The sequence below is a fragment of the Hyalella azteca genome, unplaced genomic scaffold (genome assembly GCF_000764305.2).
Source record: "Hyalella azteca isolate HAZT.00-mixed unplaced genomic scaffold, Hazt_2.0.2 contig14801, whole genome shotgun sequence".
Taxonomy (NCBI): domain Eukaryota; kingdom Metazoa; phylum Arthropoda; class Malacostraca; order Amphipoda; family Hyalellidae; genus Hyalella; species Hyalella azteca.
The window spans coordinates 246,237-264,101 of record NW_025944675.1 but is presented as its reverse complement, the minus strand read 5'-3'; the positions used below and the strand labels follow the sequence as shown (position 1 = coordinate 264,101).

Below are 17,865 nucleotides of genomic sequence, written 5' to 3'. Positions count from 1 at the left end.
CTTGTGAACCTCGGGCCCTGTAGATGAACTACGGAATCAGCTTCAATATTGGGCCCTATTCAAGAGCTTCGTGCAAAAACTAAAAAGAAGACGTTCATGAAATCGGTGGTTGATAGCGCTCGATCGTCGCACGCGTACGTTGCATGTTAGAAATAACATCACGAGGGAATCTAGCCGCCTCACACTTTCATAATTTCGTCTTTCATACGAAATAATTCAGTGCACAATTTGGAGTAGAACGAAAAGAACAAGTTTTCAGCAAAATATATCTGGCATAAGTAATTCACAGCAATGTGTTTGATTAAAGACATTAATTATATTACATGACGATTGTAGCTCAGGTATGCTTTAATGCCAGATATAAGAATTATGTTTTGAAGCCAGAGAACATAACATGGAGAAACAAATTAACATCGTGACACTTATGAAATTAAATAAGAGAGAATTTTAGCATTCAACAATTTTAGTCACATTGTACACCTAATTTAGTTTTCTTGCATGTCATACCCAGGCTGAACATCCTCTACTGGCTGTATCCACCAATTAATTATGAAGAAGCTTTGATGTAATAGTGAACCGCCGCTGAAAACATGCAAACATTATCATGTGTATGCCGTGCTGAACAATTTCTTAACATAACCGGTTGATTATGAGTCGATAACTAAAATGCTGATAACTACTCAAAAACCGACACGCATTCATGAGCGCGTGGGCAAAAACGGTTCGGTGTCTGCCTTGTAGGAAGGCGAAGGAGTGAGTAGAAGAGGTAGGATAAGATAGGGAGGCAGCGTGCACGATGCGTGAAAAGGAAGAAGGGGATGAAGTGAAACAGTATAAGTGAGAGGAAATTGAGGTTAGGGGCAACCGACATGGAGTGATGAATTAAGGATGTACGATTAACACAGAATTTTTGTCATCACAATAGGGAACAGATGAATTACGGGATGATAAAGGTGATAGAACGTGAACAGAGACAAACCAGGATAATGAGAGGGAGGCAAACAGGTCAAGTAAAGCATAGAGAATAAAAGAAAAAGTTGGAACTTCTATGTTAAATGTAACCATGCGAGACTGGAACGCCACTCATAGCCATATCGAGGAGCTTGGTGGGCAAACATTTAATCAATTCTTGTACCCTTATCTAGTACAGACTCGCATCTCATTTTTAATTTCTTCCGGGGTTCCTTACAAAGTAAGATTTTACATTAGGACACAGTTTCTTAAATTTCTGAGCGGCAACAGGAAATTGGTCTAAAAACGATCCCTAGTCAGGCTCCTGAAAGTAAGAGAGGAAGTAATGGCAGTCTCAGCGTCTCTGAGCGATGGAGGAATTTGGTGAAACGAGGTAACCAGCAGCAGTCAGAGGCGCGTTTGTGGCAGCTAGTAAAAACAGGGCAACCAGCTGCAGCCATGCATGGAGCGACGGTGGCAGCTGGTATGAAATGAAGGTCCTCAGAAGCAACCATGGGAGAAGGATAGCAGGCAAGGAATGGCAACAGTATCGTGGGTATCAAACTGACAAGGGAGGATAGTGGCGGTTATGGAACAAGGGTAGCAGCCTGATATGGGAAGAACAAGGGTAGCAGCGTGACAAGGGAGGATGTGGCGATTATGGAACAAGGGTAGCAGCCTGACAAGAGAGGGTAGTGGCGGTTATGGAACAAGGGTAGCAGCCTGACATGGGAGGAACAAGGGTAGCAGCGTGACAAGGGAGGTTAGTGGCGGTTATGGAACAAGGGTAGCAGCCTGACAACGGAGGGTTGTGTCAACCAACAAGGCTACTCTACAGCAACATTTCTCAGCTGACCTCTTCTGAAAGTATCCGTCACAGAGGAAGTATCTGTGGGATAAAACTCGTATAATTTAAAATATATTAGTAAAACGGCTTCGAAAATAAGTATTTTAAAGAAACCCGAATAATAATTTCGATAAAAAGCATGATAAGAATGAACATGGACCATTGTATAACATGTTTATGATTTACTCGCTTGTTCTCTGGCGAGAACTCGCGGTGTGCCGGTGAGACTGTCCCAAAGTAAATGGTATGCTTTACGGTACACTAAGAATACCACAAAGCATATCAGGAGCATAAGGATAGGACAAAGAGACGTGACTGTCTAATGTGAGTTCATAGCACGTACTGCAATATGCTTATCGGAATTAAACTTTTCCACAATGTACAACGTTGCCTAGATGTGTACGCGAAGTTACTTATGGCAGGCTGTTATGTTCGCAGCATCAGGGTGGACTGAACGCAGTATTGAGCAGTAGCGAACATGTGTATAGTAAGCGTTTATTATTGGCAAAATGTTTCTCATGTCATGAGAATTAGTGTGAAATGATAATACTAAGATACTGAAGTTTTTTTAAACCACGCTCTCGTGTGTGTTAAGGACCACACTGATAGACCATACAGGTGAAACGCAGAGGTGGGCCGCACACCTGGACCACTCCGATGGGCCACACTGATGGACCATACAGGTGGACCGCAGAGGTGGACCGCACACGTGGACTGCATTGGTAGACCACACTAGTGGACCACACTGATGGACCACACTGACCTCTTGTCCTGCAGCTGGCCGTTGATGGCCTCGGTCGAGGGCTGGCCGTTCATGAGGTGGTTGGGCGTCCACTTGATGACGAGCGCGTCGGGGGGCGTCAGGTGCAGCGACAGGTAACCTGGCATCGCCTCCACGTGGTCCTTCTGTTGACCATCACACCAACACTACCATCACATCCTCAAACACGACCATCACATCCTCAAACACGACAATCACATCCTCAAACACGTCCATCACATCCTCAAACATGACCATCACACCAACACGACCATCACATCCTCAAACACGACCATCACATCCTCAAACACGACTACCATCACATTCCCAAAAACCACCATGACATCACATCCTCAAACACGACCATGACATCACATCCTCAAACACGACCATGACATCACATCCTCAAACGCGACCATGACATCACATCCTCAAACGCGACCATTAAATAACACGCTTTTAAATTATCTAAACCCATTTTACCCATGATCTATTTATCTACCTCTTATTAATCAATAAATCGAGTCATCTATCCATCTATAAGCCGTCATTAACACAATATTCAAGACGATGAATTACGCAGTTCATCACATTTCATTCTCTTTTAGTCGGATGTATGCATACCAAAATTAATTGTCAAGCTCTCATGGTCGCTGCAGTCCAACTGAGTTTTCGCATGGTGTCATCGTAATTATCAAAATTAATGTTATAATCTTCGACAATATTCAGAGAATTAAATTATCTGTTATAGTAATCGTATTAAGCATTGATTAAGAGTAATCAAAAGCATGTTCTTAGTATGACTCACAGGCTGGACGAGCACGTTGTTCTTGCCGTACAGCAACGTCGCCTTGTGGTTCTGATGCAACGAATCGACGTAGTCGCGGGCGTTGGAGTACAGCTGGCGTCGGTCGCCGATGCTGCCGTTGCTCTGGACGCCACCGGCGGGCGCCGTGGCGAGGGCGGCGCCCGTGGAGCCGTTGAGGGCGCCGCCGCTGGGCGCTGAGCAGGAGAAGCTCTGGCCAAAGCTGCCGCCGCTGCCGCTGCTGTCTTCGCTCAGGCTCGAGCCTCCGCCGTTGGGGCGCCGGTACTGAGGGTAGAGGGTGGCATGAAATTGAGATGAGGGTAGCATAAAATTGGGGTGAGGGTAACCGGAAATTGGGGTGAGGGCTGTGGGAAATTTGGATGAGGGTAGCTGGGAATGGGGTGAGGGTTACAGGAATTGGGGAACGGATGGTTAAAATTCATTCTAAACAATAACGCAAATATTTACGAATTATGTGTAGTAATCCAGCCATTAGTCACCATGATATGAGATAGCATTAGTTGCATGAGATGCACCTACATGCAAGCCTGGGCGGCGGGGTGGCGGTGGGGTGGGTGGGCCCGACATGTGGTGGGCTGAGGTGATGAGCTGTCGCTGCAGCAGCTCGTCTGCAGGAGGGTCTGTCCACAGGTGGTCTACGGTCTTCATGCGTGAGTAGTCCAGCGCACATGGCCCCACTGGGGGGAGTGTTTTGTTTTTATAAACGCACTCTTAGGGGTTCATGTAAACGAAATTACACACCCACTCTCAACGGCTCAAGTAAACAAAATCTTGCACCTTCTCCTCATTAACTAAAACACGTTCTCACTGTTATGACAAACAAGATAATATTGCATGTTCAGTAAAGGATGACAAGGAAGATGATTATAAATACTTGATAGATCATTGAACATTGAACCAAAACAAAGTATGGTATCACATCAAGTCTCTCCTTATATAGCAACCGTTACAAGTGATAGAAAGTGTAGAGCTAATTCCTAATACAATTGGAATATAGAACTTCGACCCATTCTGATAGATTAGTCAAATTTAATTAGTCGATAGTCAAATAGATTAGTCGAATTTAAGTTTAATTTAAATCATTTCGTCACCATTATTGAAAAATTTCAGCTATTTCAGCCATCCAACGTAATTTTTCATCATCTCTTAACAAGCAGATGCGTTAACACATCCCCGCTCCTAATAGATATCCTACATCTCACCCAGCAGCGAGCTCAGGATGGTGCCGTACTCAGGGTCTGCCGCCAGAGCGTCCTTCTCGTAGTATTTGCTGTAACGCAAGACCGGATACTTTAGTTATTATTATTATTATTATTATTCCACGAAGAGATCACCAGTTCCTTGTTATTAAGAAGGTTGACGCTAAGAAAAGGGTACTATTAACTTATGTTTAAGGATCAAACGACTACGAGCACTAAGCTTTGTTGAAGAACTAATTAATGATGTATAAAGAATATATATTTGTGTTGAAGAACTAAGGTTCTAAGAGTACTAAGAACTATATTGGACTAAGAGTACTCAGAACTAACTTATGGTCGGCACTAAGGGTACTATGAGCACTAAAAACTAAGAAGCTGTGGGATCTAAGTATTTGTGTGGAAGCACTGAGAGGATTTCCACCATGAACGATAACATTCCTCGCTTTACCAGCATTTCCTTGTGAACTTGTTTTATTCGCGAACAAGACAAGAGAATAAAGGGAAAAAGTAAGATTATGAAAAAACTTAAAAAAAATTACGAGGGCTCAGCAGTACATAAAAGAGGAGGGGATCAAGGAAACGTAGAATCGGAACGCCGTGTAAATGAAATATGAAGTCTTAAAAAAAACAGAAATGTATGTTTTGACGTAAACTGGACTGAAAAAGAATTTCAAGGAATAACCCAGGATAGAAGAAGAAGATTTCAGCGAATAAATATGAAGGTAAAAGATAATGGAAAAAACGAATAGTAAGGAAGAAAACTTTATTGTATCAGGACTTCAAAAAATAAAACAACAGGAGGGTACGCGAGAAAAACATTGTAACAAAAATGTGAGTAAGATCGCCGGTGAATGTTCGAGACGAACCTGCTGTTCTCGACGAGATGGTCGATGATGATGGACAAGGTCTTCTGGAAGAGGGCAACCCTGATCCAGAGGTACCGTGGTGGGGGCGGAGGCAGGGCCGAAGCCACGCTCCCTGAGTTCTTCTTGGTGAGGGGAGGCTTGGGGAGACGGGTGCTGCTGTCCCCACTACTGCCACTGCGCCTGAGCAGCAGCGGCCAAGAGTTGATAAGGTGGTCGAGTCGAAGGTTTTAATATCAAGTGAGTTGAAGCCTGAATAATTCTGCACTGCATTACTGCTCAGCAAAGCTTGTTATGTAACCATCAAATAAGTGGAGTACCTTGTCAGTCTTAGCCTGCAATACATCAATAAAATTAAACACACTCTCTATAATTATCATAGCCGAGTGTACTCATCATATCATCAATCACCGTGCGCTTGTTCATCACGATATTCTGGGGCGACTATGAGTTTTACTTCATCCTGACCTGTTGGGGTCTGAGGCCTCCATGTCTTGGACAATCTTGGACACGACGCCGGCGGGTGGGAAGGTCTTACCGACCTTGTGGATCAACGCCGTCGTGGAGGAGGTCTTGAAGAGTCCCAGGGAACGCCGCTTGAGGCCGTCAGACAGACAAGCTTCTACTGCCGCTGTTGAGAACAGGCACAGATAAGGGTTAGAATGAAGAAACTTTGAATTTAGATATATAAAAATAAGGAATTTACAACTGGCCAAAGAATTTGACGCTTGAGATAATCAGGTTCTCCATGCAACACAAGCCATTTTTTCACTAGGCATGTTTAGAATATGTAAATTGGATAAGATAACAAGTTGTAGTGTAAAACAGAGTCGCTGGCAGAATGCCAAATGAAGTGTATGATGAAGCTTCCCTGCAGGGAATTCATTTGTTGATGAAGTTCGTATGACTTCAAAGGTAAAAGTAAAGTGGTCTAGAATTATATTTCCTGCGAAGGACAGACGCAACTCAAGGGCATGGAAGAACGGCACTAGACTCGTGGGAATATATGTATGTATTTTATTACAGTACGTCTGACCAAGAAATCAATTGAAACGCAGTCTCGATCTGTACAAAAAGCACTTCCGACTGCATCGCAGCGTCTTGAGGATCAAAGGAGGCAGTGAAGTTCCAACTCGCCGGATGGCTTCGCTTTGGTTAAATTTAAACAATTTTCGAGGAAGTTGTCTGAGTTTTTGACGAAGGGAAGAGTTCCTGGCAAGATGAAACTGAATATTAAAATTATTCAAATTCATTCGAAACATTTTTAACGTTAAAGACAACAATCCTGAACCATTTTATTTACTACGCAAGCAACAGCGATATTATTTCATGTAGCAGGAATTTTGGCACACATTTTCGCAATTCTTTATGAGATTAAGAATCGGTATTATTTGTAATTTATTGCGCGGGAAAATACAAGAGCAATAAATATGCATTCTACATTTAACAACTAGATTTTGTTGATGCCTTTCGGTTCTGAACGCAGCCCATAATGTATATAGTCATGTTAATGCAGGGCTTCAATTCTAATAAAAAAAAAACAACTATGGTACAGATTTCGGGGAATTTTCAATGACCGATCTTTGGCCATCTATTGGAGTCCGATATTCACGACTATAACGGCGATGCGCTGAGGTCAGACCGTACGACGGAAATTTTTACCGGATACAATCTGGCACGACTCTGCCTGAATAATTCGACACGCTGAGCCATGCAACCTGCCATTCTAAACAAGGATCGCGTGTGACCTGTGATATTGTCAGCATCGACTCGAATTTCAAGTTTAATTTGTTTCTTCTTTTCCTTGTCTCAGTTTTCGGCTGTAGAGTTAAACAAAGTGACGAGTTCATACACATTCGAGTCAGTTTTTTTGCGCTTGCTAAATCCAGCACTATAAGGATATAAAATACGATGCGTAAACCGTGCAGCTCCTCTGAATTGACCCACCTCATAAATCCGTGTCTATTTATGTCATCAATAGACTAAAAGTGTATTGGACTCGTAACTGTTCTTCTTACGTTTATTAAACGGGTATTATGAAAGCAATTGTAGTGAATTTCTGATGAAACCAGGGCGTTGTATTAAATGTACCAGATTTCACTCGCATAAAACACAATACGTAACGACAGCATCCATTATCGCTTTGCAGGTCGCTGGAAATTCACAGCGAAATTATCAGCGGGCTACCGCCAGCCATCCAGTGGCCACCGAACACAGTGGCCCAAATCAAGCGTCGCAATCGTGATTGCTGTCAACCAGCGGGGAAATTGTGGGCCTTTCCATGCGTCGATATTAGGTTTGTAATGAAGGTTTTCCAATGTCGAGAACCCAGCATCCTACCAAACTGGGTTTTGGGTGATCTTTGAGTATTTTGTTTAACTGGTATCTTCGCGAACAAATATAAACAATAAAGAAAATTAATGTATTAAAATGACATCCGATACATTTCTCAATCAATTATTTAAAGCGTCAGTGAACAAATCATCTGGAACTTTACTCTCCGTCTAGCAAGTACTTAGGAGTGCAGATATTTTTGTAATTAAAATCAGTCAAATGGCATATGTGCGCTCCTTGGGCGTTGCAAAGAAGAGAAGAAAAGCTCTAGGCATCTCTTAAAAAAATAGCTGCGATATTTTTGTGGGAAATTTCACGTACAGATTTCATTTAAACTTCCTCGAGGAGGACTGATAAAAATTGGCAGGAAATAACGGCAGGTTTCAGATTGCAAAGGAAAACCGACGCACAAGTCAGGGCAAAGAATGGGGCGGGCAAGACTGAGACGAACCTCCGTTATAGGCGGTTTGGAGCAGCTGTGCTAGTGGAAATTTCGATAACATATCGATGAATTCCTCAAAAATAAAATAGATAGGTGATTGGAACGAATTCTGATGATAATTTTTAGAAATTATTCAGATAATGGTATAATTTTTTGTCCAATTGTTAAATGTATTCGGTGGAATAGCTTTTGCGAATGACAAGATTAGAAATCAAGCCTGTTCTATAGTATAAAGAAGCTTTGAACTCCTCTCTGTACAGAACGAAGTTTGAGGGTAAATTAATAAATTACTTCTGTTATAAATATAATACAAAGCTATAGGGTGCGGGGGTTGAGATTGTTAGCAATGTGGATTCAATCGTTCGAGTGTGAATAAGACGATGGTTTCGACACCGTGAGATTGGGTTTGTTTACATCGAACGTTGGCGAGCGTATCACGAACGAAATTCCATGAGTAGAGGAATTCGGCATCTAATTCTAGTGATAGGCATAAGTGTGTGCGGCGACCACGTAAATATGGATTACAAGTTCGAATCGAAGAGATTCATATTTTTGGAGCTACTGTCACCCGTCACGGCCTACAGTCTGTAGACGCCGTGACGCCCGCGACCGTATTGCCGGCGACTCCTTTCTTTTTTTGAAAAATCGTCAGCGAGAAAGATAGACTGATAGAAAATACTACCACCCCTGGAAGAGCATCTACAATATCCAAGTGACGACCAAGACTCCGCTATATTTCAGTACGGTCAACCACAACGCAACGTCCGCGCCAGTTGTTATTCGATTGCTAGAGAAGCCGAGAAACAACCGACGACCCATTGAAGGAAGTTCAAAAGTACGGCGGACACAGCAGCAGCAGTACGGCCACGAGCTGGCACCAAAGTCATTGAAGACGGATCCTTTACAGCCGTTCAGAAGTACGGCTGTTAACAATTCTATGGCCACTCAGAACTGGAGATATTTTTCAAAGAGGTGAGACTACGGAATACGGTCTAGGTACGGTCAATTTAGAACTATAAGATTGTCATTACAGCAGAAAATATTCGTGATCGATACGGTCACGGCATTGCAACCGTACCACTCTATAGGACAGCATTCATGACCGACGTTATCCGATAAAAAGGTTAATTTCGAACTGGTTGACTCAATAATTTATTAGAATTAAGAGGAAAGTCTACAGAGGAACGTCAAGTTCGGAGTTTATTCCCATGTTTCGTTTCTGCAATTGTCATTTTGTAAACTTATGATGTGCACTTGTTTTTTTCAGATTAATTTGAATGTGCGTTTCATTTCGTCCTCATGTACTTCATTCGCCGTGGTAATCCCTAGAGAGCTTTTAGCAAAAACGTCTGACTTCTAAATGCATAGAAAACATGAAAGATTTACAGAAAAAAAAAACTGGTTTCATACAACTCCCGCTGAATTAAAATGCACCTGCAATAAATAGTGCTAACAAGGTTGCATTGTAAGCGATGTTTTATCAAGATTTTGTTGAATCTTGAAACTGCATCCACATAAGCGCTTGCTCATGAACAAAGAAAAACTCCATCACTGAAGGATAACCTCAAGAAAGCTCGTAGAATACAACGCGAGGTATACTCGATTGTTGGTAACAATATTATTAAAAGATAGCGATATTTTCAGTTGGCCGATCATCACCTGAACGGGGTTAATGCTCGCGAATTGATCATCAAGAATATTAGCAGCAGGAGGTCAAAGTTCCGTTCCCTCCAAATTTGCGCAATGTGCCTAAACCTGACGACTTCCTCGACTTTCTAAATCAGTACAATTGAGCGCTCGTAGAGAAGTCAATTACTGGCGTCAAGGAAGTTAATTAGATTAAAGTGGCAGCTTAATGGAACTTTCTTCCTTCATTTTCGCATTTCATTTTGTTTTTATTTCTAAAGTTTGTTCATTGTATAGAAACTATTTCTGCTCATTCCTAGTGCACATTGCGATATGTCACATCACACTGCTGTGAGACACATTATGGTGTATCACATCACACTGCTCTGAGACACATTAAATGTATCACATCACACTGCTTTGAGACCCATTGTGATGTACCACATCACACTGCTGTGAGACACATTATGGTGTATCACATCACACTGCTCTGAGACACATTAAATGTATCACATCACACTGCTTTGAGACCCATTGTGATGTACCACATCACACTGCTGTGAGACACATTATGGTGTATCACATCACACTGCTCTGAGACACATTATGATAGATCACATCACACTGCTCTGAGACACATTAAATGTACCACATCACACTGCTCTGAGACACATTATGATGTACCACATCACACTGCTCTGAGACACATTATGATGTACCACATCACACTGCTTTGAGACACATTATGATGTATCACATCACTACCTGGCTCACGACTGCCTCCTACTGCAACCATAACATCGTCCGGTCGTGCATGTGATGTCGGTGCTCGCCTCGTGGCCAAAACAACGTACGTAGCCCCGCGGCGGGGGAAGCAAGTATAACAAAGAAAGCTGGGAACAAAGAAGGGAATAAGTCCATAGCCTGCACTTAGAGAAAGGTGGTCATCTGAGACAGAAGGTGTAGGAGCAATACACATTAGATACGGTGTGTCGAGGGCGACGAACGCTGCTAAAAAATGCACAAAAATGATCCACAATTGGATTACTCATTCGTCATGAAAATAAATCGCGTGCGTTCTCCATATGATTCATATTTTCATGATTTGATGTTTTGAATTTATGAGGTAATGTTGATGTACCTATGAGAGGATAAAATGTGTTAGTTAATGCCTAAAATGGTGAGTCTCAGAGGTTCAATTCATATTAATATAAATTGAAGTGAAAATATAAATAACTGGATGCAAAACAAGCCATAAATTTGGCTAAAATTATTCAAGAAAATAAATAGAATAAGTTTTATAATATAACGTGGAGAATATATCTCAGTCATTACCGAGTTCAATGCGCGCTTTCACTACAGAACGAAATGAATCGGTGATGTCGTCAGGACCGAGAGTTCAGAGATCGTGTAACGGTGCGAAGAAGTCGATTAAAGATCAATTTCTGTATCACAGTCGGCCGAACGTCGGCCGGATTATGGCCACCGATACCGCGCCTATACTCTTGCTTGAGGTTACGTTAAAAGGTCGAACGTTGTACACGCACTCACGGGGCACTCAAAGAGACCGTGACTGGCGCAGCTTTCTTCTCTCGAAAACAACGAAAAGGCGCCGAGTCACGCGACAGTTTTCTCGGCTCGCAGGTACATAAGGCGGCCCTCGAGGCTGATACAAGTCATTTGTGGGACTGCAGGACCGCTGATCTTTGGTGTTCAGCTCTGAAATGCTGCCAAATTTACAAATTTAGAGAAGCAGAAATGGCAATGGAAATCCGAAAGGTATTTAGGGAACCAGACAAAGACGATGAACTCTACCAACAAGCTGTAGGCGCAAGCCCTACATTGTCCATTGTCCATAGAAAGAAACTTCAAGCAGAAAGTACCCAATACATAATATATGAACAAATTATGGGTGTTTCACACGGATCAATTCAAGTGACGCCATTTTGTCAGGTGACTAAGACAAACTTCGCTGTGAGGTAAGTCGAGCAATCCTCGATGCTTGATTAATTTGATTTTTCTGTTCACATCAAAGATCCATAACGAATTTCGATCCTAAAAAGTTACAGCGACTGTTTGCGTGCATTCGGCGGATTAAATGTCCTGTTCTCAGTCAATTGTTTGCACCGAACATCTGGCAATGCGTCAAGAAATCGACAGCAACAGACTTATTTATTACTGGCCATGGGCGCCGAGGCGAGGCTATCAGAAGGATATTGCAGCCGCTCACGCTCCATTCTCGACCATGTGATGGACGAGCGATCCACAGTACAGGGGAGAGGAGGAAGGGAGGATGCTGCTGTGGCATAGTGCTACTAGTGCTGTCACAACGTGCTGTGCCACAGCTGGGTGTGCTGTGTGCTGTGGCACCGCAAGAAGGCACGTGCTGTGTCGCCGCTGCCAGTGACTGACACAGAACGCGCTGTGCCAGTTTTAATTCTCAAATTGCAGAACACATTTTCGCAAATACGACCGTGTCAAAAGAATCCTTCCATTTGGAATTCATTTATTTATGGATAAGAGAGCACAGAGGCTCTTCTGGGAGACTAATCAGCTTATTAAATGCGTATGCAAATATTCTTCATGGCGAACGTATTATTTTATGGAAATTATTAACGGCATGAAAATCTGATGATTATAACGAGGGCCAAGAACATCAGGCGTAAATCCTGGAGCATCGCTAACAACGAAAGACGATTCTGATTAGTCATACGTGATAATCTTCACCAGTCATAGTCATAATCAAAAATAATAATTGTGATAAGTAAATATAGCGTCATAAGAGATGACCGTCTTAAGTAATCAGCATCGTAACCAATAATCGTCGTAAGTGATAATCGTCGTAAATGATAATCGTCGTAAATAATAATCGTCGTAGGTAATAATCGTCGTAAATGATAATCGTCGTAAATAATAATCGTCGTAGGTAATAATCGTCGTAAGTGATAATCGTCGTAAGTGATAATCGTCGTAAATGATAATCGTCGTAAGTGATAATCGTCGTAAGTGATAATCGTCGTAAGTAATAATCGTCGTAAATAATATACGTCGTAAGTAATAATCGTCGTAAGTGATAATCGTCGTAAGTAATAATTGTCATTAGTAATCGTCGTAAATAATATACGTCGTTTGTAATAATTGTCGTAATTGATAATCGTCGTAAATAATAATCGTCATAAGTAATAATTGTCATTAGTAATAATCGTTTTCAGTAATAATCGTCGTAAATAATAATCGTCGTGAGTAATAATCGTCATATGTCATAACGTTTGATCGCAGGCATCCCACGGAGGAAGTTATGCAATTTTCCAGACGTTGGACAAGCGATGGATGCCATCAAACATTAATAAGATCAGTAGCACGCAACGGCAGCGCTTATTAGCATGCGTTCCGCGAACTCGGGCGCAATCAACGCGTGCAATGGAAACGCTAATCCGATGAGCGGCGCCGGGGGCAGCGCCCCGACCCCTACACTCGTTCCCCACGACCCGACCAGGGTTTCGAAATAGAAAAATTTATCTTCAGGCTGATTATAAAATGACATCAAAGGGTTGATCAGACTGATGAGGATCAGTTGGGAGGATTGCGGTGATTCTTGAAGGTTTCATGAAACATGCTCGAAGAAGTATTTCTAAAATTTATTTATAACGGGTTCTTGAACCTTCGTAATTTTTTCGAATTTGTTCACTGGACCTTGATATTAAGTATGTCTTATCAGACTTGGCATTAACTATCGTAGAACTGGTTTTTATTTAAGAAAATAATACAACCAATAATTCCTTATTTCTCTCTGACGAGTTGCAATAAAATAAACGATGCATCAATGGTTTATCACAAAGTTTAATTCGACACGAAAAAGATAAAAATTCTGGCTTGTGCTTTTCCGAGCAACAACCACCCTTCTTTGAAACGTTTGAGAGTAGCTCATTTGATGAAAATGTGCTCCGTACATTTCAAATTTCTTCTTTCGAATTGAATAGTATAAAATTTTTTTTTCAAACTCCTAGGGATTACCTTGCCTCATCAGAAATATTTGAAGCTTCAGAGCATTGGTATCGTTAAAAGAGGCTTGCATTTTTCACGCCTTGCAACGATGAAAATTAAACCTAATCCTCATTTGCGAACTGCATTAATGTATTGAAGGAACGAAATAAAGTATCGATTCTGAGGAGACAAAAAGCAAGGATTCCGACGAAAATTGTCGGGATTTAACCGAAGAAAATTTAAAATTCGACTCAATAGAACGTGGGCGAGATTGATTGGTTGATGATAGCTGGAGTAAAGCTGACATAGATGGATGACTCCTGCGAGGAGAAGTGAGTTCCGATGAATGAGGATGAAGTCCAATATAAATTCAAGTATTTGTTTCGTGCGATGAAAGCTCACTCTGAAGTGACCTCAAGCATTCCTTTATCAGCTCGAACCACGAGCCCATGCATGGAGTGGTCACCTTAATTTATTATAGTTCAAGCCACGAACGTTGAAAATATAATTGACCGCGCATGAGACATATACAGGACTTTCATAGGTGATGTCGAGACTTATAACCGAGAAATGTGAGTTTTTTGTGGGTATATCGATCAGTTTCGTGGCCAAAAAAGATGCATGGAAGGCCTCCTGGTACCATAATTTCAAAACTCGCTAAGTGAACGTAAGTACTTACGCTCTATTTTCTTGTCTATGATTGGTGGATTTTGCTTGAAAGGCCGTCAATGATTGGCTGATGAACTTACGATCTCTTAACTTTTTTTGAAAGCATAGGCCCAGGTATATCCGGTATGGTTTCTTACTCCCTCAAAGCTGTCACGTGTGACATCAGGTCCTCTACACTGTGTGAGATCACTAGAGGACTCTACAATGCTGTAGAGTCTACGAAATTCCTGACATGAGGACAGAGGAACAGATAGAGGGATTTGAGAAACTCTAGTTAAAAATGATGGCGGTAAAATCGTGACAGCGGGGCAGAAAGGACAGAAAATGCTCGGATCAATGGAAAATGAGGGAAGCTTCCACGAGCGACAGTGCAATCCATCGATAGTCTCAAGTCATGATCCTTGAGAAACGCTCGCAAAATTACCCATCGATAAAAAACTCAGGGCTTTAACGTCGGCGATCTTTTTGTTTGTCCATTAGGCACATCGTAAAGGCAAGGAAGTTTGCTTTACAGCCGGCAAAGCGCTAAAAATTTCTTGGCGTTAAAAATATTTACCGCTCCATTTAGCAAGACAGTTTGGGCCCACGCGGCTCTCATATCGAAAAAGTTTTCACACAATATTTTTTAAGCATGATGAAAATCAAAATTACAATAAGAATGTGTATTTTTCCCCATTATTACATTGTGTGATTCTCTTTTGTTCCGTTTAGTTCGTTACAGTAATTGATTAAAACCTAAACTTGAAATTGTCCGTCAATGCAGCTAAATATTGCTCTGCAAAAACTGTCTTTATTTGTATTATATGTTTCGCACTTTTCATTTTCTTGTATCAATTCAGGTACCAGAATTTTCGTGGAAATAGATTTAACGAGCAGCGATAACGAGCGGAGTAGTTAGTTTACGGTATCAAAGGTCAGCCTATACTAACCTATAAATGTATCGGCTCGTATAATGCTATTACTCGTGTTCTGAGTCGAGTACTTATACTAGACACTCGAATACCAATACCAGTTGTATAGAAATTTGAATTGGAGGCAGACTGTGTTTTGGTTTCAATTCTGCCTCTGTGTGCGTTTAAATGTCTGAGGCTTAGATACAATTAATTAAGTCACGTGGACGCCAAGCTTCGGCTGGAGCTCATGCGGCGTCACGAGTTTCTAGGGACTAAGCCCTTTAAAATTAATAATGATAATAATAATGATAATAAATAAAATAACAATAATAATAATAATAATAATAATAATAAGCTGATTCTTAACATCGCAATACATTCACAGCTTGTTGCGGTCTCGAACCCGCACCTCTCTGCTCCAATCCTAGTACTCTGAACTGTAACCACTGAGTCACCTTGATTGGTCGAATTCAAGTTAATAATTACTGTTTGCATGATTATTCATTTATTCAAGCTACGTTATATTGAATTTGTGGGTATTTTTTATATGAATAATTTCAATAATTTAACATAAAATTATTAAGAGGGGCTGAAGCCCCTAAATAGGCTGAGTGACGCTGTAAATAGGCCACTGCTGTAGCTTCAGCTTGCGGGCGACGTAGCGCCAGGGGTAGACGATGGAGGATGGAAGTGAGCTGTGACGGTCATTAGGGATATCGCGCCCCAGTCGGGGACCATGGGGGGGGGGACTGATGGGAGTCTCTTGTGGTCGATGTGAGCCAGATTCGCTTTTTCTCCAACATACTTTTTCCGAAATTTTCCCTCCGACACTTTCCGAGCAAAATAGTGAACCTTACTAGTGAAATTTATTGTGGGACTTAAATATATTACTTTGCTATCTATAATTTTTTGAATGAAACGAATAATCAACCGAAAATAAATTTCATATATACACGTTTTTCGTACGAAATGACTTATTAGAATGAAATAAAGTATCGGTACACAATCTATGATGGGATTAACATTTATCTCCATCCAAGATAAAGAATTCATCATTGTAACGGAGAGTCAGGAATACAACGCAACATTCGTCACATAACGAAGAAAGAGGTGCGCATGACACCATTATTTCCTACGTTGTAAAAATTAAAGCAAACTCCATTAATTTCAATAGGAAGAAGCTTGTGAAAGAATTTTAGCGTGAAAAAATAAAGCAAAATTTAAGGATTGGAGACGCGTAATGCAAAATCTACAAATGAAGTAGCGACTATAAAATGTAAAATACACCTCATAATGAAGCATATTTATGGAACGTGTGAAGCATTTATTTCAGACCATGCGCCGGCATTTCGTTAGAGTGAATAATGGCGCTGGAGCTTTGAGTCGCTCGAGGCAAGTCTCGTGCACTAACAAGGAGTGCGGCCCAAACAAGCCTTCCAGAACTCACTAAATCTCGGCAGCGCCTTCCCCCAGGGAGCAAGTGAATGAGAATTTCTGCGCGCACATTCACCGACCCACATACGAATGAGGATTTGTACTTTAAAATTTCTTTCTGGTCGTCGTCGTGATATTTATGTATATAGTTGGGAGCAGAGATTGGGCAAGGATTGGCCAAGGGACCGATGAAGCGCACTCACTCATGTTTCAGCAGTTGTGGAAATTCTTTGCATGATACATCAAGAGGTCGGAATTCTAGAGCTCAATATTTTGACCCCTACGCATGCATTTGCAGGATATAAGACGTATGTTTTATATGGGTTTCGTTTCTTGTTAAGGCATCTGGCCAAAGTCAAGAAATTGAGTAGAGAGCATAACTTTAACGCAACTTTGGCGGTTCGTCATATCAAACTAACATGTTTTTATATAAAATATTATCGATATAAACATTTTATTCAGAAATTCGATCGATTCATTCGATTCGTTAAAAATTCATCGATGAAACATCGATGATTCACGTGATTCAGATTTCTTATGTAAAACAAGCTCTGGCTAGGCACTGATCAACTGAGCAGAGCCCAATCATTTGCGACACATGTGCGCGGAGAAAATGATGTCGGCTTATCATCAGCCAACTATGGTAAAGAATGTCTGGTACATTTAAAAGTTCCATAAAAAAGTATGGGAAGTTATGGAAACTCGTCGCAAACTTTTGCCGTAATTAAAACAGTGCAAACAAGAAGCTTATTCCTGTGCCGAGGACGACCTCCCTGGTTCAGTTCAACGCCAGGCACTGGAGCGTGCAATTCATGGCAACTTACAGTTGTAGTAATGAATACACGGAAAAGATAATGAACACTAAACGGCAAATAATGAACTTGCACAGGCTTAATTGACAAACAAAGATTGTCAAAAGAGAAAATTGGAATTAGGATTAAACATCAAGGTTAATTATGGCCAGCACATGTCTTGCGCGCATTGCGTTTATGAAGCTGCTATCCTCTTTATAGCGAGTCTGTGAAAGTCTCCCTCAG

The 17,865-nt window shown here is 41.4% G+C and overlaps 1 protein-coding gene across 1 annotated transcript in view; it reads right to left on the bottom strand.

Moving 5' to 3' along the window:
• LOC108674642 (small G protein signaling modulator 2) overlaps positions 1-17,865 on the bottom strand; it is a 72,778-nt gene that overhangs the window by 23,417 nt on the left and 31,496 nt on the right. The window contains exons 4-9 of the mRNA XM_047884182.1: positions 5,915-6,077; positions 5,450-5,629; positions 4,587-4,654; positions 3,904-4,061; positions 3,367-3,648; positions 2,562-2,704 (exon numbers count right to left, since the gene is read on the bottom strand). Coding sequence (XP_047740138.1) covers positions 2,562-2,704; positions 3,367-3,648; positions 3,904-4,061; positions 4,587-4,654; positions 5,450-5,629; positions 5,915-6,077 — 994 coding nt within the window. The remainder of the gene's footprint in view (positions 1-2,561; positions 2,705-3,366; positions 3,649-3,903; positions 4,062-4,586; positions 4,655-5,449; positions 5,630-5,914; positions 6,078-17,865) is intronic.